This window comes from Chiloscyllium punctatum, chromosome 21, assembly GCF_047496795.1.
Source record: "Chiloscyllium punctatum isolate Juve2018m chromosome 21, sChiPun1.3, whole genome shotgun sequence".
Classification (NCBI taxonomy): domain Eukaryota; kingdom Metazoa; phylum Chordata; class Chondrichthyes; order Orectolobiformes; family Hemiscylliidae; genus Chiloscyllium; species Chiloscyllium punctatum.
The window spans coordinates 8,598,329-8,625,384 of NC_092759.1; the positions used below are offsets into that span (position 1 = coordinate 8,598,329).

Here is a 27,056-nt window from a genome sequence, read left to right on the forward strand (position 1 = left end):
AGATTCTTTTGCAACATTAAACTTGCTGTTAAGCCCAGAAATAATGTCTCTAATGCTCTCTCTGGTTTTGTTCAGAGCATTAATTATTCGACTTGCAAGAAAGAATTTACTTATATCCGTGACCCTGCATACCCTCATCCAATTTACAATAAGATTTCGATATCCTCAGTCGATGCTTTCCATCTTATCAAGTTTGTACACCGTAAAGGTAATCTCTTAGTTATGCTCTTTCTCTCTGACCAAAAGGCCCAGATTTAACTTGTGCTTTGAGATAAATAACTGGGGAAAGACTGCTGGTCTTTGGGTTAACAGCAGGGGAGTGCAAATACTTGTAAAGCTTGTAGTTTCCATAATATCTCACAGCTCAGAACTTTGACATGGTCAGCCATGAGGCTTTCCTCTGCAATATCCTCAGTGCTCAGAAAATTCCTTTGTACCACAAAGATTAGAAGTGGACATGATATTCCTGTCATAGTGTAACCAGAGCACTGTACTGTTTAATTCCTTTCTTGACCAGACACTAACATTTTGGCTTCTGGGATCAACAATGACTTTTGATTGACTGCAACAAAGCAGCAGCCACAATAACCAAGACTCCCAGGTTTCTTTCACCATCACCCTGAGCTGCTTTGACCCCATCAATACGGTTAGTATTGGTAAGTGTACGCATGTGAACAAGGAGAGAACTTTCTATCAAGTTATAAAGCTGAATGTCAAACCAAAGCAAATACAATCCAACATATCCAACAAATGTCAGATGTAAAAGTGAGCTTACAGTAAAATATAGATTGACACTAACCTCACCTATTGCCCTCTTATAGCTCTGAGGAGTGGCAAAGTTTTGAAGACAAAAAGGAAGAAGGCACAAAGTTATTTAAAAATAAATTGACATCACACATCATTAAACTAATTCAAATTCAATATTGCAGCCAGAATATGCTCAAAGTCATACCTAGAAGTCAAAATGAATGACAGGAGAGTCAGAAGAGAACAAAATCAAGGTTAGAGTGACAGGATACACAGAGTGGCTTAAATTGCAACGTGGTCCAATTGCTTACATTCGACTGGAGGAGGATTTGCACTCTTCACACAACCCTTGAGTATCTTTGTAGGTAAAGCAGATTGGATGTAGTGATTTAATTATGTGATAGAGCATATCGAAGACTGGCCAGGGACTGGGAGTGCAACTTGCTTCTCCACAGGGCTGGAGGAAGATAGAACTGGTAGATGAATCTGGGGCAGGAGGTGCAACTCCAAATGCCAGCTTTCCGTGAAGTGAGAATCAGAGCAATTCATCTGTGATGACCAGGCTGAGGGCTGGCAAATGGATATTTCTTGCAAGGAGATCTCAAGTTGCAAAGTGCAGGAGTTTCGTGTTAATTTACAGAAAGGCTGTAGGTACACTGACTAGGTTTACATTTATTGCCAATCCCCAATTGGCCTGAATTACCACCTTGAACCACTGTAGTTCTTAGGGTGTAGAAATAACATTGTAGTAGTTCTAAGTCAGGAAGGTATGTGACCTAGAAAGGAACTTGCAATGGTGCTGTTCCCAGGCATCTGCTACCCTTGATCTTCTAGGTGTTTTGGCCTGCAATAATATTTCACACACTCTTATACTATTTAGTGGTGTTAGCTTCCCTCCCCTGGCTAGGATGAGAAAGTAACTGAGTCACACAAACCAGGAAGGCCCTAAGTGAAAGCCAGCTGAAATAACGACAGGCATGATGAACCTGTTGTGTATGCATCAGTTGTTCATAATTATAAAGACAGGCGGATGCTACTCAACCTATCAAGCCTGTGCTATCATTCAATTTTACCTGGCTGACTTGTACTTGAACTCCATCTTGGTTCTGTCATACTCAAAAGACCTGACCAAAGTAAGATGCATCAACTTCAATTCTGAATCCTTCAACTGCCACCAGCTTTTTAGTGGGGCAAGAGATTGCCACAACCATGTGAAGAGCTGTTCCCAACTCTAACTTCAAAGTTTTGCTTGCTTATTCTGTACTTTCCCAAACATTTCTCTGGACTTAATCTTTTAATCATTGTAAAATATCTTGATTTGATCGCTTTTCTCAAGTTGAAGACAAGTCATCTACTATTTTTGAAAAAGGTGTGTGTTATCTCTTGTGACTCTGCTCTCGAGGGATATGGTGAGTAACTTATACATATGTTTCAAAAGGGGGGCAATAAAACATACTTCTCAAGCAAGGGGAGCAGCTTGGGCATTCAATCTGAAGACTACACAAACAAAGACAGTAGCAAGAGTCAGTTATTAAGGTTGCTCAAAGAGTGCAGCTCAATTTAAGTCAATCAACTCAGTGGTAAGCTTATGGTTGATTACACTGACTGCAAGTAGACTTACTTTGCTTTTCACAGACAGTTCACTGCATCATTACATTTGCAACAATGCATGTTACTTAACAATCAATAAGGAGGTATTTCAAAAAGAATACTTGGCAAGTTCCTTTCGAAGGCTCTGCCATCACAGTGGGGAGGCACACAGGGCAGTTCCTAATTGTTTCACTTCATTTACAATCCAAAACACTTGAAGGGTGAGGAACCCATGTCAGTTTTACAACTTAAAGTGACTGACCCACAATTTCAACCTCCTACATTATTAGTCAGTGTTCACACTTACTGCAGGTCTGCCGGGTCGTGAGGTAGTACGTATCTCCTCTGGCTTTCTGCGGTTTGTATCCTGAGAGAGGACTGGCGATCCTTCAGGCTTGGAGGAAGCTGGTGATGTGTGGGTGTGGGGGTGGAAAGAAGGGAAAAAAAGTAGCAAGTTAACAACTGTAAGCCAACAAAGAGCACAAGTGAAGGCCACCAATGTTTCGAATCTAAAGAAATAACCTCGAATCGAGCATTTATCTAGGTTTTAAGCATCCCTGACAATGTCACCTCTCAAATCAACCCATATTGTTAAACATACTGGGGTCAAAAACATCCAAATAATACAATGTACGCATTGAAGACTACCTTTCATATCTTCGATGTGCCAAAGCCACTTAGTTCTGTTCAAAGTACAATTAGTATCACAATGTAAAAACATGATGTTCCGCCCAATTGAACAATTCTGTTAGTGCTTCATATGAGCATTCTCCCTCTGGACTTCCCTCTCAAATTAACTTTCTCCACCATCTACTTATACAGCTTTCTTTTAAGCACTTTTTCCCCTCAACCATTCATTGTGACAGTATAGTCTTACCATTCATTAAATAAAGACAGCTCTCCCGATTCCTTGCTGGATTTATTCCTTGTAACCTACAATTACTCTAGACACACAGGAAGAGCAAGAAAGGTTCACCAGGCTGATTCCTGGGATGATTCACTGGCATTTAGAAGAACAAGAGCGGATCTCATTGAAACATATAAAAATCTGTCAAGGCCAGATCCAACGCAAGCATGATGTTCTCTCTGACTTTTGTTGGGAGGGGGGTGGAAGAGAAGAGGTATTGGTTCCCAGAGCGAGAGATCATTTCAGGATACAGGCTCAGCTATTTTGGACTGAGACGAGGGGAGATTCCTTGGCTCAACCAATGGTAAAGCACATGTCACTATTTCAGAAAGGGACCTAGGTTCAATTCCCTTGAGTGACTATTTATATGGAGTTTGCACATTCTCCCCATGTTCACATTGGAACACCTGGAAGGTGTTCCAGTTTCCTTCCATCTAATGTGCACATCTTTGGCCAAAAAAAAAAATGGCCCCATAGTTTTCAGGGATGTGCAGGCTAGGTATGTTAACTATAGTAAATATGTAGTTATGGGGATTGGGTGGGGTGCTCTTCAGATGGTTAGTGCAGACTCAATGGGCCAAATGGCCACTTTGTACGGTAGGGAGTCTATGATTCTAAGGCCATCAAGGAGTACAGGTAGAAAGCAAGGATATGACCTGTGTTATGAAGTTGTTACATACGTTCTAAGTACTGTACCTTTAAGGGAGTCAATGCTGTTCCAAATTTAGAGATGACAAGCACCTGTGTATGTGACTAGATGATAGTCCTAGAGTGTACTAGAAAATTGAAAGTATGTAACATTTGGCTGGGAAATGGATACCCGAGTTTTGGTTGCTGTTTTGACAACAATTCAAATGTAACCATTCAGCTTAAATTATGCCCCAGGATACAAAAACCTGATTGAACTTGAATTTATTCTTTTGCCAAACTGAACCAATGAGACAATCCGATGTCGGGGAGGGGGGGGGGGGGTAGATATAAAATGTGGACATTTTGAAAATTGATCAGAACACCTGCTGTAAAGAAAGACATGCAAAGCTAATTGCCCATCTAATATCTTGCTCTCCAATAGATTAGGGAAGCATTCTCGGTCAATGGTATGAAACATCCTTGCATTAAAAAGAAAGACAACGACCCAGGGAAATCAGTAGCCAGAAAAAGAGGGACACAGAAGACAGCTGTGTGGCTTTGAAATTAAGTTGATGTAATTTTATTAAGTGTCTTATTGGAACAGCATATTGTTACAGTTGGAGGCAGATAGTCAACAGTTAAGGGAAGGGGGCTTTAGAGTTGCGAATAATTGTTTAATTTATACTTTTTGAGTTAAAAGATATTTTTTTTTTAAATAGTGGGATTTGGGAGTTCTCTGTCACTCATTTTAACAAATTACTAGGCAAGGTGAGGTTTTCTGGGTGTTTGGTATAATTAACAGAGGGTTCATCTCAATGTCGTAATACCTGTGAATGATGGAGCAGTCTCAATTGGCTGAATGGTCTACTGCTGCTTTTTAGGTAGATGTTAGACGAGGAGTTGACCTTTGCAGCATTGAAAAATCCCTCCAAGAACAATGAAGGTGGATTTACATGCCAAGTGTAAGAATGAATTTGGCAAAGAAACAGTTGGTTTTTGTGCAGAAGTTAGCTTTTCCCTAACTACCATCAGTTGAGGAAGAGTCACCAGACCCAAAACGTTAACTCTGATCTCTCGCCACAGATGCTGCCAGACGTTTTCCAGCAATTCCTCTTTTATAATTAAAGGGCGTCGTCTTATATACAGCAATGGCTGACTCTTAATCAAGGATGAGTAATAAATGCTGGCCTAGCCAGTAATGATGTTATCTTGAATGAATGAATTTACAAATAAACTGGGTTACCCTTATGCTGTGATCTATGGTATGATCCCTCATTTTGATATTTTGCACAAGTAAAAATATTTTCTCTGCATCTTCCCAAAAGCCTTTCACAATCTACGACTAGAACAAAGCTCGATAAGCAGACAACTCTGTCTAGGAAAAGCCGTCTCAGGGCAATCTGAATGCAAGTTGGGATGATTCAAAGATGAACAGTGGAGGTTAATAGATAGGACCCTGCATATTGATCATTATTTTCCATCTTGTGCAGTGCTCAGTGTTCCCTGCCCGTCGACAATTATCTGCAATTCTCCAGACTCAATCCATTTTCAGCAGTGCCTTGGAGCACTGCCAGGGTATACCTCGATGTATTTTGACCAGAGTCTAGAAATTTTTAGATGATTTTACACAATTACAGCTATTGGTAAAAGATTGAATATTTTAGAGCTTTTCACTTTGTGCAAGACTTTGAGGTGACCTTAAGAATAGTGCCAACTTGATGTGACGACTTACGAGCCAGATTCCAATTTAGAGGCACTTAAGGACTCTGCAGTATATCGAATATGCAATGGTGCAAATCTGCAGGCAAAAAGCCATATGAGAAACAGCTTAAAAATTTGCTCCTAACTATAGATTAGATTACCAACAGTATGGAAACAGGCCTTTCGGCCCAACAAGTCCACACTGAGCCTCTGAAGATCCATTCCCCTATCCTATATTTACCCCTCACTAATGCACCTCACTTACACATCCCTGAACACTACGGGCAATTTAGCATGGCCAATTCACCGAACCTGCACATCTTTGACTGTGGGAGAAAACCGGAGCACCTGCAGGAAACCCACACAGACACTTGGAGAATGTGCAAACTCCACACAGACAGTGGCCCAAGGTTGGAATTGAATCCGGGTCTCTGGCGTTGTGAGGCAGCAGTGCTAACCCCAAATCTGTACTTCGGTTTTCTAAACAGTACTTCAAATCAACCTACATACTTGTAATTCTGTTGCGTTCCATGGAACCAGTCCCAAATATCCGATGGGGGCCAATCAATGGGAGACTCTCTGCCCTTTCCCATCCTGGCTCAATCCTGCGTAGATCTGGATTGCTGTAAGTGGAATAGGACATCCAAGTTAAGAGGCCATTTGAGTGACACAATGTCCCATAGCAGCATAACTGGCTCAAGGTTTCACTTTAGTAAATGATTAAACGGTGCACAAAACAGCCATTCAGGAAACACATAATACAGAAATGGCAGTTTGCAACTGTACCGTTAGGTTTGAAGTTTTGGGTGCGCCCCTGACAAGAACTTAAAATCCAATCAGCCAGCAAATAAAAACAGAGACAAATGCATAACACCTTTCCCAACCTCACTGAACCCCAATTTTCTTCACAGTCCAGTTATCAGGTACAACTGAAGTGCCACCACCAATGTGACGGGAAAAAATTCAACCAGCTTACACACAAAGGCCCGATAAATAGTGATGAACTAACATCCAGGTCACATTTGTTATAAAAACACAGTGGGATCAGTTATAAGTGGGGAGCTGAAGGAGCGAAAGGAAAGTTCAGGGTCAAAAAAAAAAACTAGGAGCAACAGTAAGTTGGCCAGTCAGGCCTCTGCTCCAGAAAAATTATATCTGTTGGGTTCCAAATTCCCTTTTACCATTCACCCCCAATTGTTTTTTCTTAAAACTCCCCCTGCCTAAAAAACTTCAATAACTCCCACCTCCACCACCTTCTGATGCAGAGTTCCAAACTCTCAAACCTCAAAAAAAAAATCATCTCTGACCTAAAGGGCCAACCCCTAATTTTAAAACATTGTGCCTTACCTCTGGACATACACACAGGACTAACAGTCTTTCCACATCCAACTTGTCAGGACCATCTTACATTTCAATCAAATCCCTCCCTAGCTCTTCTAAATCCTAGTCAACAAGCCCAAGTGTCAAATCTTTACTCATTAGATCTGTTCATTCCAAGTATCAATCTAGTAAACCTTCTCTGAACTCCCTCAAACACACTGCTTATACGAGGAGACTAAAGCTGTCTATAGTATCTGAGATGAGATCATACCAATGCTCTGCATAACTGGACCATAGCATACACAAGTTTAGAGTCAATTTCTCTCATAATAAAGAACAACATCTCATTAGCATTCTTGATTCCATGCTGTAGGTCATACTAATCTTATGACAGTTATACAGGAGAACACTCGGATCCCTCTGCACCTTGGAATTCTGCAGTTGCTCACTTTTTAAATAATATTATTTTTCTTGCCAAAATGAACAACCTCCTTTTTTCCCACAATCAATGTAATGTGGCATTATCAGATCAACCGTGACCTTCCTGACTGGCAGAGCAGACTCAATGGGACAAGTGGGCCACTTAAGGAACCCAGTTGTACGTTTGTATAATATGGATCAAAGCATTGCTCTCCTTTGAAACATTGGTCAAAAAAGTTTACTGAAAAAGAAACAATGCTCATAAACAGGTGGCAAGATCACTTATTCTAAACATGTGACACATCCACTTCTTTATCAGTAAAATAAAGGAAGACTATTTTACAGGCAGTGAGAATCAGAGAAGAGCCTAGAAATAAAGGGAATAGCACAGAGCAGCTACGTAACACCACCCTCAAACTGTTTCCACTCTAGAATCTGCTCCAGGACATGTTGAAGAAACTATGAACTGACAAAGGACGAAACCCACAATGCAAGAATACAGGAATGAGAAAACTTAGCCAAATGTGAGCAGAAATAGATTTCCTACACTGCGTTTGGGCAAACCAGCTCCCATTTTTTTTCATTAAAGGCTGGCAGCATTGTGGGTCATGTCAGCATCCATTGTTCCTCCCAAATTGCCGTTGAGAATGTTTTAGTGAGCCATGTTGACCATGACAATCCATGGCATTCAAACATATCTGCTGTCCTCATTTTTCTAGGGGATAGAGAACACAGGTTCGGTAGGTGCTGTTCAAGGAGTCTTGGTGAATTGCTAAAGCACACCTTGTATAAGATGCACAATGCTGCCACTGTATGTCAGCGATGGAGGGAGTGAATGCTAACGTGCTGGATAGGGTGATCAAACAGGTGAGACTGTGAAGTTACCATTGGTGGGAGAAATTACAGAATTTGGACAAAATTCTACAACAGAAAAATAGTACAAGTGAGCTAAGGTCGGGGTAAGAGGAATATCTCAGACAAGATGGATTTAGTGCGACTTAGGCAAAGTCAATGAAGTGACACTAAGAGTGATTTGGGTAACGCACAAAGGGTTCTAGCCACTATTGTAGCTATTGGATCATGGTGACTGAACAACTGGAATTCTCATCTTATCAAACAAAGCTTCCAGATTTTACTCTTAAAAGTGGCATTTTACAAGTCATTCACTTCCTCATGAAGACCATAAATCAGTGGTCTTGAGCGACACATCAGTTTCATGGCTTGCTGCATATTTCAATAGACAATAGACAAAAGGTGCATAAGTAGGCCATTCTGCCCTTCGATCCTGCACCACCATTCAATATGATCATGGCTGATCATCCTTAATCAGTATCCTGTTCCTGCCTTATCTCCATAACCCTTGATTCCACTATCCTTGAGAGCTCTACCCAACTCTTTCTGAAATGAATCCAGAGACTGGGCCTCCACTGCCCTCTGGGGCAGAGCATTCCACACAGCCACCATTCTCTGGGTGAAGAAGTTTCTCCTCATCTCTGTCCTAAATGGTCTACCCCGTATTTTTAAGCTGTGTCCTCTGGTTCGGGACTGACCCATCAGCAGAAACATGTTTCCTGCCTCCAGAGTGTCCAATCCATAATCTTATATGTCTCAATCAGATTCCCCCTCAGTCTTCTAAACTCAAGGGTATACAAACCCAGTCACTCCAGCCTTTCAGTGTAAGGTAGTCCCGCCATTTCAGGAATTGACATCGTGAACCTACGCTGCACTCCCTCAATAGCCAGAATGTCTTTCCTCAAATTTGGAGACCAGAACTGCACACAGTACTCCAGGTGTGGTCTCACCAGGGCCCTGTACAGCTGCAGAAGAACCTCTTTGCTTCTATACTCAATCCCTTTTGTTATGAAGGCCAGCATGCTATTAGCTTTCTTCACTACCTGCTGTACCTGCATGCTTACCTTCATTGGCTGGTGTACAAGAACACCCAGATCTCTTTGTACTGCCCCTTTATCTAAATTGATTCCATTTAGGTAGTAATCTGCCTTCCTGTTCTTGCTACCAAAGTGGATAACCATACTTTTATCCACATTAAACTGCATCTGCCATGCATCTGACCACTCACCTAACCTGTCCAGGTCACCCTGTAATCTCTTAACATCCTCCACACATTTCACCCTGCCACCCAACTTAGTATCATCAGCAAATTTGCTAATGTTAATACTAATACCAGCGTCTATATCATTAACATATATTGTAAAAAGCTGCGGTCCCAGCACTGATCCCTGCGGTACCCCACTGGTCACTGCCTGCCATTCCAAAATGGAGCCGTTTATCACTACTCTTTGCTTCCTATCAGCCAACCAACTTTTAATCCAAGTTAGTACTTTGCCCCCAATCCCATGCGCCCTAATTTTGCTCACTAGCCTCCTATGTGGGACTTTATCAAAAGCTTTCTGAAAGTCCAGGTACACTACATCTACTGGATCTCCCTTGCCCATCTTCAGAGTTACCTCCTCAAAAACTTCCAGAAGATTAGTCAAGCATAATTTCCCCTTCATAAATCCATGCGGACTCTGACCTATCCTGTTACTACTATCCAGATGTGTTGTAATTTCATCCTTTATAATAGACTCCAGCATCTTTCCCACCACTGAGGTCAGACTAACTGGTCTATAATTTCCTGCTTTCTCTCTCCCACCTTTCTTAAAAAGTGGTATAACATTAGCCACTCTCCAATCCACAGGAACTGATCCCGAATCTATCGAACTCTGGAAAATAATCACCAACGCATCCACGAATTCTCGAGCCACCTCCTTCAGTACCCTGGGATGTAGACCATAAGGCCCGGGGGACTTATCAACCTTCAGACCTAACAGTCTCTCCAACACCAATTCCTGACAAATATAAATTCCCTTAAGTTCAGGTCCTTCAGCCACTGTTACCTCAGGGAGATTGCTTGTGTCTTTCCCAGTGAACACAGATCAATTCAATTCTTCTGCCATTTCTTTGTTCGTTGTAATATATTCTCCTGCTTCTGTCTTCAAGGGCCCAATTTTAGTCTTAACCATTTTTTTGCCTTTCATATACCTAAAAAAGCTTTTACTATCCTCCTTTATATTTTTGGCCTGTTTACCTTTGTACCTCATTTCTTCTCTGTGCATTTCCTTCTTAGTAATCCTCTGTTGTTCTTTAAAGGCTTCCCAGTCCTCCGTTTTCCCACTTATCTTTGCTATGTTATACTTTTTCTCTTTTATATGTTCCTTAACTTCCCTCGTCAGCCACGGCCACCCATGCCTCCTCCTAGGATCTTTCTTCCTTTTTGGAATGAACTGATCCTGCATCTTCTGCATTATACACAGAAATATCCGCCATTGTTCCTCCACTGTCATCCCTGCTAAGGTATTGCACCATTGAACTTTGGCCAGCTCCTCCCTCATAGCTCCACTGTTCCCTTTATTCAACAGAAATACTGTCACTTCCGATTGTGCCCTCTCCCTCTCAAATTGCAGATTGAAGCTTATTGTATCTTCTCTGTTTTACTTACGCTCGATTTATCACTAGGTTGTCTGCCCTATAAACCTGGAGGAATTGAAGAGAACAAGGAGACAAGAGTGTGTTAAATGGTTTTTATTACCTTGCACGCGGTGCCTGTCCTGGTCGATTTATCAGTGCACTACTGCTGTTCAGTGCTGTAGCTATAGAGGTCGTTCTTTGAGGAACCTTCAGCCAAAAAGAAACAATTTGTTAATGTTTAATTTCAATAGCAAATTTACTCTGAACAAAATATGGAGTTAGGCTGCAAGACTTCATTTTCAAGCCATGCTTCATGTATCAATTCCCTATTGGAAGGCTACTGTGACCTGGCATTTGTGGTGAATACTGTTGTATTTAAAAAATAAGCACTGTGATTAGATTAGATTACTAATCTGCCCAACAAGTCCACACCGACCCACCGAAGCGTAACCCACCCAGACCCATTCCCCTACATTTACCCCTTCACCTAACACTACGGGCAATTTAGCATGGCCAATTCACCTGACCTGCACATCTTTGGACTGTGGGAGGAAACCGGAGCACCCGGAGGAAACCCACGCAGACACGGGGAGAATGTGCAAGCTCCACACAGTGAATCGCCTGAGGCGGGAATTGAACCCGGGTTTCTGGCGCTGTGCCTTGAACTTCAAGTAAGGACTGTCAGCCATTTGCTCATTTAGAGGTCGTATCACGCAGGTGAAAATTATTTTAGCTTTATTAACAGTGGCCAATTAATTATGTGCACAAGACACAGGGAATTGTGAGACTTGTGAGATAACCTGTGTAACAGCCCATCTGTTACTGAAGTCAATCTGCAAGATAATTTCAACTACCTTCTGTTAATAATTGGAGTTGCAATTAACACCTTTGTGGACAATGTTAAAACGTTTCATTTAAACACACACTCTCATCTTACAGAAAGAATTCAAGAGTAGTTGCTGTACAATGAGCAACTCTGGAACACAGTCACTATCAGTGCCGATATAACGGACAATTGTTTTGATGCAAGTGATTTTTTAAAAAATTTATTCATGAGGTGTGGGCATCACTGGCTGGACCAGCACTTATTGCCCATCCCTAATTGCCCAGAGGGCAGTTCAGAGTCAATCCCATTGCTGTGGATGTGGAGTCACATGCAGGCTAGACCAGGTAAAGATGGCAGTTTCCTTCCCTAAAGGACATTAGTGAACCTGATTAATATTGAATTCAAATGCCGTGATTTGACGGGATTTCAACCTGATCCCCAGAATATCACCCGGGTCTCTGGATTAATAATCTACCAATAATACCACTAGGTCATTGACATTTTGCAAGATGACCACGAAACCGTTGCTGATTGTCAGGAAAACCCTATCAGGTTCTTTTATTCACCCTTATGTTCCTTGACATCAAACTACTTACCTTCAGCCGAGGCCCTAAACTCCAGACGTCCCTGTTAAAACTCTCCTCCAAGATGCTCTTTAAAATCTACTTGTTTGAACAAGTTGGTTACTTGTCACTTACCTAACTAAAATCTATCATGGCGTTTCGTCTCCAACATTGCTGCCAAGGAGCAGTAAAGGATTTCCCTACAGTTGAAGCATGACATAAATGCAAGCTGCTGTGACCTCAAAGTTTGTCTACACAAGCTGCTCACACGTTTTAAGACAAAGGTGTTTCAAGAATCAAATCAGTGGCTTTAAAATTTCTTAATAAAAATGTGGCACTTCTTAATACTGCAACTCTCCTAAACCGAAGTGCTCGACAACATTTTTAATTCAGGTGTTGGATTAACACCAACTCACAACCTTCAGACTCAACGGTGAACATACTAAGCCACCTTAAGGCTTTATTATCTATTGGCACCATTTAAAAGTGGCTCAGTCACAAGTAAATCTGAGGTATACAAAAGATGCTTCAACCCAGGGCAAAACACTGGGATCAGTCTCCATTCTGAGATGGCTATATGGATCATTAGTGTAAACGGCCTTGGATGCAAACAAGCACAAATATTTTTATTCTATAGAACATAGAACATAAAGAATACAGCGCAGTACAGGCCCTTCGGCCCTCGATGTTGCGCCGATCAAAGCCCACCTAACCTACACTAACCCACTATCCTCCATATACCTATCCAATGCCCGCTTAAATACCCATAAAGAGGGAGAGTCCACTACTGCTACTGGCAGGGCATTCCATGAACTTACGACTCGCTGAGTGAAGAACCTACCCCTAACATCAGTCCTATATCAACCCCCCCTTAATTTAAAGCTATGCCCCCTTGTAATAGCTGACTCCATACGTGGAAAAAGGTTCTCACTGTCAACCCTATCTAACCCCCTAATCATCTTGTACACCTCGATCAAATCACCCCTAAACCTTCTTTTCTCCAATGAAAACAACCCCAAGTGCCTCAGCCTTTCCTCATAGGATCTTCCTACCATACCAGGCAACATCCTGGTAAACTTCCTCTGCACCCGTTCCAGTGCCTCCACATCCTTCCTATAGTATGGCGACCAAAACTGCACACAATATTCCAGATGTGGCCGCACCAGAGTCTTATACAACTGCAGCATGACCTCAGGACTCCGGAACTCAATTCCTCTACCAATAAAAGCCAGTACGCCATATGCCTTCTTCACTGCACTATTTACCTGGGTGGCAACTTTCAGAGATCTGTGTACATGGACACCAAGATCCCTCTGCTCTTCCACACTACCAAGTAGTCTACCATTAGCCCAATAATCCATCTTTTTATTACTCTTACCAAAGTGAATCACTTCACACTTAGCTACATTGAACTCCATTTGCCACCTTTCTGCCCAGCTCTGCAGCTTCTCTATATCCCGCTGTAACCTGCCATATCCTTCCTCACTGTCTACAACTCCTCCGACTTTCGTATCATCCGCAAACTTGCTCACCCAACCTTCTAACCCTTCCTCCAGGTCATTTATAAAAATGACAAACAGCAATGGTCCCAAAACAGATCCTTGCGGAACACCGCTAGTGACGGCACTCCAAGATGAACCTTTGCCATCAACTACTACCCTCTGTCTTCTTCCAGAGAGCCAATTCCTAATCCAAACCTCCAACTCACCCTCAATGCCATATCTCTGTATTTTCTGCAGTAGCCTACCATGGGGGACCTTATCAAACGCCTTACTAAAATCCATATATACCACATCTACCGCTTTCCCCTCATCTACCTCCTTAGTCACCTTCTCAAAGAATTCAATAAGGTTTGTGAGGCACGACCTGCCCTTCACAAAACCATGCTGACTATCCTTGATCACATTATTCCTATCCAAATGTTCATAAATCCTATCCCTTACAATTCTCTCTAAGACTTTGCCCACAACAGAAGTGAGACTCACTGGCCTATAGTTACTAGGATTATCCCTACTCCCCTTCTTGAACAAGGGAACCACGTTTGCTAGCCTCCAGTCCTCTGGCACTACTCCTGTCGACAAAGAGGACACAAAAATCAAGGCCAATGGCTCTGCAATCTCCTCCCTTGCTTCCCAGAGAATCCTAGGATAAATGCCATCAGGCCCAGGGGACTTATCAATTTTCACCCTTGCCAGAATTTCCAACACCTCTTCTCTACATATCTCAAAGCCATCCATTCTACTTATTCATGCCTCAGTATTCATATCGACAACAATGTCCTGTTCCTGAGTGAATACTGACAAAAAGTATTCATTCAGCGCCTCCCCAATCTCTTCAGCCTCCACACGCAACTTCCCATTACTATCCTTGATTGGACCTATTCCTTCCCTAGTCATTCTTTTATTCCTAACATACCTATAGAAAGCCTTAGGGTTTTCCCTAATCCTACCCACTAAGGACCTTTCATGTCCCCTCCTTGCTGCTCTTAGCTCTCTCTTCACGTCCTTCCGGGCTACCTTATAACTCTCAATTGCCCCTATTGAACCTTCACGCCTCATCTTTACAAAGGCCGCCCTCTTCCATTTAACAAGGGATTCCAACTCCTTATTAAACCACGGCTCCCTCACACGACCCTTTCCTCCCTGCCTGATAGGTACGTACTTATCAAGGACACTCAATAGTTGCTCCTTGAACAAGTTCCACATATCAATTACGCTCTTGCCTTGGAATCTACTTTTCCAATCCACACATCCTAAGTCATGCCTCAACGCATCATAATTTCCCTGCCCCCAGCTATAACTCTTGCCCTGTAGTACACACTTATCCCTCTCCATCACTAGAGTAAAAATCACCGAATTGTGGTCACTGTCCCCAAAGTGCTCACCTACCTCTAGTTCTAATACCTGGCCTGGTTCGTTACCCAGAACCAAATCCAGTATGGCCTCACCTCTTGTTGGCTTATCTACATCTATAATGGGCGGGGACATTACTGGGGACCAACACCCCCAACCTTTCTCTAACTGAGTGGTTTTCTAGTCCATTTCAGAGGGCAATTGAGAGTCAGCTGTATTGCTGTGTGCAGAGTCACTTGTAGGCCAGAACGGGGAAGGACAGCAGATTTTCTTTCCTCAAGGACATTAGTGAACCAGATGGGCTTTTAACAACAACCAGTGCTAGTTTCATAGTCATGATGACTGAAGCCAACTTTCAATATCAGATGTGTTTTATTAAGTTAAATTCCTCCAACTGTTATGGTGGGATTTGAATCCGTGGCCTCAGCATGTTAGCCTGGACTACTAGCTCAATGACATTACCACCACACCAATGTCTCCCACAAATTACACATCAAAACATGCTCAAGGAACAGGTGGTGGTCATTAGGTCCATCTAGCCTATTCTTATTTTTCAATGACACCAAGACTGATCTATACCTTAATTCTCTTCACCCAATTTATTTCTTCAATTCTTAACATATTTGCCAAAAATTAATCTCCCATTATTTGGCTCAAATATGAGAAGAATGGCTTGTGTGGGCGATAGAGATGTCAGTGATGCAGCAACAATACTCTTTCAAAATTGGGGATTGGGATTCTGTTTAGATATATCTGCAACCACCTGATGCCATGTAAGACCGTGGCAGTGACTAATGGCTGATGAAGCTTCACATCTGACTCTCCTTGCACCTGACCCGGGTGTGCTCTGGATACTACAAGATGGAAGAATAGATGTTAATCCCCCACCCTCATGATCTGAAACTCTCACGGGGGAATAAAATGCTGGGTGTTTGATTTATGTTTCAATTTATCACCAGAAAATGTCACAAAAGTTGTTCAAAAGCAGAACCAAATTGTGGTGTTTTGTAACATCTCAAATTTACATACTGATGCATTATTGATCTTATTCACGCCTTGTCCCTTCACCTGAATGGTCCTAATAGAACTTTTTCTCAGCCTTTAGTACATGAAGTACTAATCCCCAATGATGCATATGTGCAAGGCAAGACCAAAAGTAGCCTTCAGACGAAAGGAGTTAAGGTTTTGACACGAGAGCACCAATGTAAGAATCATATCGCATTCCAGTATCATTTGGAAGCCATGCGCTCTGCCCTACCTTTATTAATGCTATTAAAAGCTCCTGACGACACATTTATTCTAGAAACTTAAGTAAATTATACCATAAGTTTGTGAGAACATTTGTAGCTCGGGGTGCTCGTTGTTGTGGTTCTGTTCGCCCAGCTGGGAATTTGTGTTGCAGACGTTTCGTCCCCTGTCTAGGTGACATCCTCAGTGCTTGGGAGACTCCTGTGAAGCGCTTCTGTGATCTTTCCTCCGGCATTTGTAGTGGTTTGAATCTGCCGCTTCCGGTTGTCAGTTCCAGCTGTCCGTTGCAGTGGCCGGTATATTGGGTCCAGGTCGATGTGCTTATTGATTGAATCTGTGGATGAGTGCCATGCCTCTAGGAATTCCCTGGCTGTTCTCTGTTTGGCTTGTCCTAGAATAGTAGTGTTGTCCCAGTCGAATTCATGTTGCTTGTCATCTGCGTGTGTGGCTACTAAGGGCTACTATTCTAGGACAAGCCAAACAGAGAACATCCAGGGAATTCCTAGAGGCATGGCACTCATCCACAGATTCTATCAATAAGCACATCGACCTGGACCCAATATGCCGGCCACTGCAACAGACAGCTGGACCTGACAACCGGAAGCGGCAGATTTAAACCACTACAAATGCCGGAGGAAACATCACAGAAACGCTTCACAGGAGGCTCCCAAGCACTGAGGATGTCACCTAGACAGGGGACGAAACATCTGCAACACAAATTCCCAGCTCGGCGAACAGAACCACAACAAATTATACCATAATTACTTCCTCCTACCAGTGGAAGCACTTTAGGAGGGGGTACAACAGCTAAGTAACTTGCTTACACAGGCAAGCTCCATTCTAAAACATGGACATTATAATGGAAAGGTTTACAGAAAGAACCCACAGATGTAAAATGTAGATTAAAACAATCTGGAACCTGTGGTGCAATCAAATTTATCAGATCAGTTGTTACTCAGGCATAGCAGGTTATAATCTCTCAATTTTTCATTAAAAAAAACCATGGTAGCCAAGAACAGTATAACCAGAAGACCAACCAAAAACATATGGCGCAAGCCTCCAGAGGGAAGGCACGCCATTGTAATAATAGCAGAAGGCATAATGCACGTTCTCCCCGTGACTGTGTGGGTTTCCTCCGGGTGCTCCAGTTTCCTCCCACAGTCCCCAAAGATGTGCAGGTCAGGTGAATTGGCCATGCTAAATTGCCCGTAGTGTTAGGGGTAGATGTAGATGTAGATGTAGGGGTATGGGTGGGTTACGCTTCGGCGGGGCGGTGTGGACTTGTTGGGCCGAAGGGCCTGTTTCCATACTGTAAGTAATCTAATCTAATCTAATCTAATCTAATGCATGCTGCACAGTTTTGGTCTCCTTACCTAAAGAAGAGTGTACATATTAAAGAGGGTTCACCAAGCTAATTCCTGGAGGGCAAGGGACTATCCTATGAGAAGATTAAAAAACAGTAGACTTTCAACCTCTGGAGTTGAGAATGAGTGGTGATCTCATTCAAAAATACAAATTTTTTGCAGGGACTAACAGGGCGAATACAGGAAGGATGTCCCCTTGAACCAGGGGAGACCGTTTCAGAATATCGTTAATGCATAAGATTAAGATGAGGAAGAATTGCAACATTCTGGAGTAGAGAATTCCAAAAATTCACCACGCTCTGGGAGCTGTGGAGAATTCATCATAATGGTCAAAACCTCAAGAGATTGATAAATTTCTGTACATTAGTAAAATCAAGGGATAAAGGGAAAATTGAGCAAGTACAAGATCAGTCATGACCCATGAAGGTGGAGGGGGCCCCAAAGAGTTGAGTAACTTATTCCTGTTCTTATGTTCTTTTCCAGTTGCGACTGCTTTATCAGCATTTGTCTCTCCACTGCACTGCAAGGTCTTTCAGCTCCCTGTCTGTTTTGAACTTGTACCTTGGGAGGTGCCTCGTCTTCCATCTTCACCCATGGCCCCGAGTCGTCCCTGTTGTTGGCACGGGGTGGGAGTACAGGAGTCTCTGATGTCGGGTCAGAGTTCTGACGCAGCATCTCACCACGCTTCACTGGTGCAGGTTCCTGGGTTGGGAAGGCAGCGACATTCTTGGTCGGTTGGTCTTGAAGTGACTGAGACCGCGGCACCGGTGCTGACGACGGCTTCAGCGCAACAAGGTGCGCCACTTGAAACTGCAAAAAAGGCTCCAGTGAGAACTCAAAGGACACTGGAAGAGCAGAGGCCAATTTATAGTTGCTTTACAACTATTAATGCCCCACCACAAACTGACACAAATGCAGCAGCTGCTGCAAATCTGAAACAAATGCAAAGATACAGAGGCAAGACTCAGCAGGTCAAACAGAGTCCAAAAGCTGAATCATTAAACATTTTCTCATTCCACTGATGCTGCCTACACTAATGAGCATTTCCAGCATAATTAAGTCAACTTGCTCAAAAATACATGGCAAATTACTGCAACTATTAAATTTTCGTTGCATAGACCAGGCACCACAAGTACATGAGCCTCAGCTACTTAGAATCTATATTAATGACTTAACAAGGAAGTTGAGGGCATTTGCTCTTGATACAAAGTTAGAAGTGATAGGAAGTGCAAAAGCTGGAGAAGGATACGGACAGATTGGTGTGACTTGATAGACTGCTGCATTAGGACACGGAACGTTAACTGTATGATGGAGAACTACCTTTGACTGGGCTCCCTGCGGCTCCACAGGTCGGTGCATGGGTGGTGTCTGAGAGTTTTGGGCAGCACTGCTGGGTACGGATTCTGTGAGTGACTGCAGCGATGGATCAGATATTGTCGTCCCCATCTTAGGCTTCGCACCAGGAGAGTTCTGTCTGTTCATTTTGGAGCGTTCTTCAACCTTCATGAGAGAGAGAGAAAAAGAGCGAGAGAGAAAGTGACAGAGAGAGAGAGAGAGAGAAGTGAATCAATACCACAAATAAAATCAAGCAGATGACACAAGATCCTCAGGCTCGGCTTTGCAACATCAATTCCAGGATCTGTTTGTATGCAGAACAAACCCGTGGTGAAATGCATTCTTAACATTTTGCTTGCCCCAGGACAAGCAAGACATAATTACAACAAAGGTAATACAAGATTGAGGACTGGAAAAATTTTATGGCTGGAAGAGGGTTCTTTTTGAGAGATATTTTAGGCGTTGGAGGGGAGTTCCTCGAATTCCAGGAACAGCAAATTCTGCTTCATATGATGTTGCACTGTTTTGGAACTTTGGGGAAAAAAAATGTCAAAACAACAGCACTTTTACAAAAAGGAGAAAGACAGACAAAAGTCAGTGACCACATGGTCAGTGAGGGAGAGAGAGAAACTGCGAACTGACACAGCAGTGCATCTGCACAGTTACTGCCTTTGCTATTTGAGTTCATGTATCTCTGGATGCCGGAGTGCATCTAGGAAAAATTAACAAACAGCGAAATTCATAGCCAACCTTGGAGTAACCTGTATGGGAGAGCTCACAGCACAGGAAGAAATAAATGCATAGTATTTAACGTGTAACTTTGCTGCAAGTCTGCAGTAGTGAGTGGGTTCTTTCTTGATTATATGCTTTATTGAAATCTGTCTCTTGATTAAATTTTCAAAATATAAACTGTAAGTACTAAGTTAGCCTGGAGCACTTTTTTTTAGAGCAAAAAGACGGTGCTATTTTCTGGGTCTGTAGATTGTGAAGGAGCAAAGATGGCCTTTAGTCAATTGATATGATCTTTCTATCACATGTGGGAGTTTAGGGAGAGCTTCCATGTTACTGATTATTATGTCTGCAGTAAGTGCATTTGGTTACGAATCCTATTGGATCGCACGGATCAGTTGCAGCGACAGTTAGAGGCAATGAGAAATTTACAAGAGCTAGGGGATGTGATGGATGGCAGTTATATTAAAGGAGAAAGCCACAGATACAGTCAGGTAGATGAGTTAACTCCAGGAAAGGTAGGAGGGGTAGGCAGGTACGGCAACAGTCTTCTGTGGCCATCCTCATTTCAAGTAAGTATACGCTTTAGGAACACGTAGGAGATGATGGACTCTCAGGTGGATGTAGCGTGAACAGCCAAGTTTCTGGTATCAAGACAGGCTCTAATGTAATGAGGGGTACATTGGGTTCCAAGTAATCAATTGTGATTGGGAACTCTCCAGTCAGAGGCACAGACAGACGTTTCTGTGGCCAGCAGAAAAACATCAGACTGGTGTGTTGCCTCCCAGGTGTCAGGATCAAGGATATCTCACAGAGGGTGCAGAATGTTCTCAAAAGGGGAGAGGGATCAGGGGGTCATTGTATACATTGGAACCAATGACACTGGAAGGGAAAAGGATGAGATCCTAAAGGGAGAATATAGAAAGATAGGCAGGAATTTAAAAAGGCCCTCAAGGGTAGTAATATCTGTATTACTCCCGGTGCTACAAGCTAGAAAGGTTAAAGATAGGAGGATAGAGCAGATGAATACATGGCTGAGGAGCTGGTGTATAGGAGAAGGATTCACATTTTTGGATCATTGGAATCTCTTCTGGGGTAGAAGTGACCTGTACAAGAAGGATGGATTGCACCTGAATTGGAAGGGAACTACCACCGAACAGTACGGTAGCTGAGTGGTTAGCACTACTGCCTCACAGCACCAGGGTCCCAGGTTCGATTCTAGCCTCAGGCGACTGTATGTGGAGCTTGCACATTCTCCCAGTGTCAGCATGGGTTTCCTCCGGGTACTCCAGTTTCCTCCCACAGTCCAAAGACATGCAGGTCAGGTAAATTGCCCATAGTGTTCGGTGCATTAGTCAGAGGGAAATGGATCCTGATGGGTTACTCTTCGAAGGATCGGTGTGGTTGGGCTGAAGGGCCTGTTTCCAAACTGTAGGGAGTCTAATCAAATTTACTACTGGCAGGGAGATTTGCTAGAGCTGCTCGGGACAATTTAAACTAGTAAAGTGGGGGAGTGGGATATGTGTATGTGTGTGACCCAGGGAAATAGTGAGGAAAAAGATAAATCAGAGACTGGTACAGACGGGAAAGGGAGCAAATCAAACACTCAGGGCAGGAAAGAACAAAGCAGAGAATAAAGTAGGACCGACAAATTAAATTGCATTTACTGCAATGCAAGAGGTCTAACAGGGAAGGCAGATGATCTCAGGACATGGGACTGGGATATCATACCCATTACAAAAACATGACTCAGGGATGGACAGGACTAGCAGCTTAATGTTTCAGGATAGAAATGCTACAGGAAGGATAAAAAGGGAGGCAATGGAGGAGGGAGAGTGTCATTTTTGATAAGAGATAGCATTACTGCTGTACTTAGGGAGCATATTTCTGGGAATACATCCAGGGAAGTTATTTGGGTGGAACTGTGAAAAAAGAAAGGGATGATCTGCTTACTGGGATTGTATTATAGACCCCCCCCTAACACTTAGCAGGAAGTTGTGAGGCGGTCTTGGTTGCCTGTGAGAATAATAAGGTGATAACGGTAGGGGATTTTAACTTTCCAAACATAGACTGGGACTGCCTTAGTGTTAAGGGTTTAGATGGAGAGGAATTTGTTAAGTGTGTACAAGACAATTTTCTGACTCAGTATGTGGATGTTCCTATTAGAGAAGGTGCAAAACTTGACCTACTCTTAGGAAATAAGGCAGGTGACTGAGGTGAAAGTGGGGGAGCACTTTGGGGCCAACAACCATAATTTTATTAGTTTTAAAACAGTCATGGAAAAGGATAGACTAAACCTAAAAGTTGAAGTTCTAAATTGGAAGAAGCCCAATTTTGATAGTATTCAGCAAGAACTTTCAAAAGCTTATTGAGGGCAGAGGTTCACAGGTAAAAGAACGGCTGAAAAATGGGAAGGCTTCAAAAATGAGATAACAAGAATCCAAGTATATTCCTGTTTGGGTGAAAAGACAATCTAGTAGGTGTAGAGAATGCTAGATGATTAGAGAAATTGAGGTTGTGGTTAAGAAAAAGGATGAAGCATACGTCAGATGTAGACAGGATAAATCGAGTAAATCCTTGAAGAGTATAAAGGCAGCTGCAATATACTGAAGAGGGAAATCAGAAGGGCAAAAAGGGGACATGGCAAATAGGATTAAGGAGAATCCAAAGGGATTTTACAAATTCATTAAAAATAAAAGGGTAACTCGGGATAGATAGGGCCCCTCAAAGATCAGCGCAGCTGTCTATGTGTGGAGCCACAGGAGATGGGAGAGATACTAAACTACTATTTTTGCATCAGTATCTACTGTGGAGAAGGATATGGATGATATAAAATGTGGGGAAATAGATGTTGACATCTTGAAAAATGTCCATATTACAGAGGTGGTGGTGCTGGATGTCTTGAAACACATAAAAGTGGATAAATCCCCAGGACCTGATCAGGTGTACCCTAGAACTCTGTGGGAAGCTAGGGAAGTGATTGCTGGCCCTCTTGCTGAGATATTTGGATCATCGATAGTCACAGGTGAGATGCCGAAAGACTGGAGGTTGGCAAACGTGGTGCCACTGTTTAAGGAAGGTGATAAGGAAAAGCCAGGCAACTTTAGATCAGCAAGCCAGACATCAACAGTGGGCAAATTGTCGGAGGGAATCCTGAGGGAGAGGATGCACATGTATTTGAAAAGGCAAGGACTGATCAGCAATAGTCAGCATGGCTCTGTGCGTGGGAAATAATGTCTCATGAACTTAACTGAGTTTTTCAAAAGAAGTAACAAAGAATTGGTAAGGGCAGACTGGTCTAAATGGACTTCATTAAGGCGCTCGACAAGATTCCTCATGAGAGACTGGTTCCGAAGGATAGATCTCATGGAATACAGGGAGAACTAGCCATTCAGATACAGAACTAGCTCAAAGGTAGAAGACAGAGGGTGGTGGTGGAGGGTTGTTTTACAGACTGGAGGCCTGTGACCAGTGGAGTGCCACAAGGATCAGTGCTGGGTCCTCTACTTTTCATCATTTATATATAAGATTTGGGTGAGAACATCGGAGGTCTAGTTGCAGATGACACCAAAATTGGAGGTGTAATTGACAGCGAAGGAGGTTACCTCGGAGAACAACAGGATCTTGATCAGATGGGCCAATGGGCTGAGAAGTGGCAGGTGGAGTTTAATTTAGATAAATGCGAGGTGCTGCATTTTAGAAAAGCAAATCAGAGCAGGACTTATACACTTAATGGGAAGGTCCTGGAGAGTGTTGCTGAACAAAGAGACCTTGGAATGCAGGAGAGTCGCAGGTAGATAGGATAGTGAAGGCAGCATTTGGTATGATTTCCTTTATTGGTCAGAGTATTGAGTATAGGAGTTGGGAGGTCATGTTGCAACTATACATTGGTTAGGCTACTTTTGGAATACTGCGTGCAATTCCGATCTCCTTCCTATCGGAAGGATGTTGAGAAACTTGAGAGGGTTCAGAAAAGATTTACAAGGATGTTGCCAGGCTTGGAGGATTTGTGCAAGAGGGAGAAGCTGAACAGGCTGGGGCTGTTTTCCCTGAAGAGTCAGAGACTGAGGAGTGACCTTATAGAGGTTTATAAAATCATGAGGGGCATGGACAGGGTAAATAGACAAGGTCTTTTCCATGGGATGGGGAGCCCAGAGCTAGACAGACTCAGGGTGAAAGGGGAAAGATATAAAAGGGACCTAAGGGACAACTTTTTCACACAGAAGGTGGTCCATTTATGGAATGATCTGCCAGAGGAAGTGGCAGAAGCTGGTACAATTACAACATTTAAAAAGGCATCTGGATGGGCACATGAATAGGAAAGGTTTAGAGGGATATGGGCCAAGTGCTGGCAAATGGGACTAGATTTGGTTACCTAGTCTGTGTGGGCGAGTTGGATCGAAGGGTCTGTTTCCGTTCTGTACATCTCAGTGACTCTAAATATGGAGGCCAGCAATCCCGAACAGATTGTTGTAAGTTACCAATTATTTAAACTACTTAGTCTTCCTCCAGACAAGTTATGGTCAACTATATATATTTTTTGATTCTTGTGCATCCCTGACTGGACCACCATTTATTGCTCATCCCTAGTTGCTCTTTTGAAGGTGGGTGATGGGCTGCCTTCCTGAGCCACTGCAGACAATGTTCTCTAGGAACACCGTCAGGAACTGACTTCCAGGATTCTAACCCAGTGACACTGCCGGAAAAGCAATATATTTTCCAGTCAGATTGGGGGGGGTGGGAGGGAACCTTGCAGGTGGTGTTCTCATGTATCTTGTGACCCTGTCATTCTGGATAGTTGTGGTCATAAGTTTGGAAGGTGCTGCAGTGCATCGTGTAGATGGCACACACTGCAACAACTGAACATTGGAGGAGTATTGCATTGTACTTGTGATGCAGACATAGCAGTGGCCAGTGCCCAAAGTTGCACCATACAAACTCAACGTATTTGAGCCTCAATCCCATATATACCATTAGTGAGATTTGATCACGCTGTTTGACAAACAAGGAAAATTAAAGACAACCATATGACAAACATTTGATGCACTGTTCAGATATTCTCATCTCTTAAAAGTACAGAAGAAAAAACAAAAAGCACTTTATCCCAGATGTGTTGGCTCAGTACTTGGTCTTTTATTTCAGTCTGATGCAAAAAAGACTTTTTCCACTCTAGGGAACTAGGGAGCAACTAGGGATGAGCAATAAATGGTGGAAAGAACTAAATGTTGCAGTGCACAGAACCTTGGGCTCACTGGACATAGTTGACCACACACAACATCTAGTGAGCTGACTGCACTGCATTGCTGAAAATGTGAACCACACATCTTTACATTCTCATTCTCTCCTGGTTATATCTTCCTAGGGACCCCAGAAGATGTGTATAGCTGCAGCACATGCAAGGCAAGTAAGAGAGTGACAGCAAGCAGGTGTGTATAGGTGGGTTGGTGAGTAGAGTGAGTTATTGCAACATTTTTAATTGAAAGGTGTTCCACAAAGCAGAGCAATCAGAAACAAGGATCATGTCTGCAAATCCCCCTCTACACAAGAACGAACAGAGAATTCTAGGAGTAACTTCCCCACTCAGAGTGCTGAGAATATCGAATTCTACACACAAGATGAATAAGGTGACCAGCACAAAGACATTTCAGAAGAAGATATATGAGAAGTGAAGGTAAAGATACAAAGAACTGCATAGAACTGACATGACAGAAACACGCCATTCAATCCAACTCGAATATGACAACATTTATGTTGCTTTGAGGCACTATGCTTCATCTCATACTATCAGAACAACATTTATATACCTTTCTCTGTCAAATGTTTGTTTTGCGTCACCTCAATTAGAGACACATTGTTCACCTGCACTATTTCCTGGGTAGCAAGTTCCGCATTCTCAATACTCACTGGGCAGAATTATTCCCCCTTCATTCTTTGCTTAGTTGGGTGGGATGGAGTAAAGTACTTTATACCAAGAAGTTACAGCTGTACAAAGTCCTAGTTAGATCACACTTGCTATACTGTGCTCAGTTCTTAAAAGTCACTTTGAGAAGGATAAATTGGCTGTGGAGGAAGTACAGCAAAGGCTCAGCAGAATGAGACATTTCAAGGATCAAATCATGACGATAATGATGTGATGACACTACTGCTTTAAGAGGTGCATTTTGTGCTGTTTTTTTTGAGGAGAGGTTTTAAGACAGAGGTGCAGAGCTATCTATTTGAATCCAATAAAATAAAACCACTTGAGGCTTTGGGTGGATTTTTTTTAAAAATAGAAGCAGCCTGAATGGATGGGATCAAGCTCCCCAACAGCCAGCACTTTTCGTTTTAGTTTTTTAGTAGCAGTTGCTGCTGGGATGTGGAAGCTGTTACTCCTCTCTCTGTTACAGCTAAAAGCTGGCGGTTCTCTTTCTGCTCCTCGAAACGCATGGGAGATAATCTGTTTTACTGAATTTGCCTTTGACAAGAGTATGCTTATGGGATGTTACTACTTTGGAACGGTTACTGTTTAGCAGTTAAATAATCTATTATTTGATTAAGTTTTCCAAAAGAGTTAAGTTAGTCCAATTTCTTCTTTCTTCTAAAAGACAAAAGAACTGTGAATGCTGTAAATCAGAAACAAAACCGAAAATTTCTGGAAAAGCTCAGCAGGTCTGGCAGTATCTGTGGAGAGAAATCAATTAACGTTTCAGGTCAAGTGAAATGTTCTGAGAAAGGGTCACTTGACTCAAAATGTTAACTGATGTTTATGTTTTTGTTGTCTTTTAACTATAGCGTATGAGTAATGTGTGTTTTGCTTCAAGCCTAATCAAACTGCACCCGGAACATAATGCTTTGCACTTCCCTTAAAATAAGAAAAGGCTAATGTCTAGGCTACCTTAATATATTTTGAAGGGATTTGGTCGGGTCCATAACAATGTACATAAACTGTCACTGCTTTACTGGAACTTAGGAGATTTATGATGTTTTCAAGATATGTAAGATAATTGTTTGGTAGTCCAAAACTTGCTGAAAAAAGTTTTTGTTGAAGCTTTTAATCTTGCATTCATCAGGAGATTTTGCATCAGGTGAGAAACCAACATTTTTACCAGGAGTCGCAGAGGGAATGGTCTCTTCAGAATACAGCGAGGGGAAAATGTCTTTAGGATGCTCATTTTGAAAGCGACAGAAAGTGATCCTTTGAATATGGAAGCTGGTGAGGTAGAAAGTGAGGACAAGGGGAACGCCTTCACCCCAATCACGATCATGGGGAAGGGATGAGGAAAAAGGAAAACATTTCAGGAGTGTCATTGCGAAGGTGGCATTATCAGAACAGATACACTGGATATGGAGAAGTTGGGTGAACGGAAAGGAGTT

The 27,056-nt window shown here is 42.6% G+C and overlaps 1 protein-coding gene across 5 annotated transcripts in view; it reads right to left on the reverse strand.

The window, feature by feature from the left end:
• LOC140492554 (misshapen-like kinase 1) overlaps positions 1 to 27,056 on the reverse strand; it is a 309,928-nt gene that overhangs the window by 50,345 nt on the left and 232,527 nt on the right. For 2 of the 5 annotated variants that reach the window (XM_072591497.1, XM_072591499.1), the window contains 6 exons: positions 18,960 to 19,139; positions 18,201 to 18,449; positions 10,908 to 10,993; positions 6,086 to 6,198; positions 2,645 to 2,742; positions 800 to 823 (listed from right to left, as the gene is read on the reverse strand). In XM_072591497.1, coding sequence (XP_072447598.1) covers positions 800 to 823; positions 2,645 to 2,742; positions 6,086 to 6,198; positions 10,908 to 10,993; positions 18,201 to 18,449; positions 18,960 to 19,139 — 750 coding nt within the window. The remainder of the gene's footprint in view (positions 1 to 799; positions 824 to 2,644; positions 2,743 to 6,085; positions 6,199 to 10,907; positions 10,994 to 18,200; positions 18,450 to 18,959; positions 19,140 to 27,056) is intronic. The other 3 variants (XM_072591500.1, XM_072591498.1, XM_072591501.1) reach the window with 2 other exon arrangements.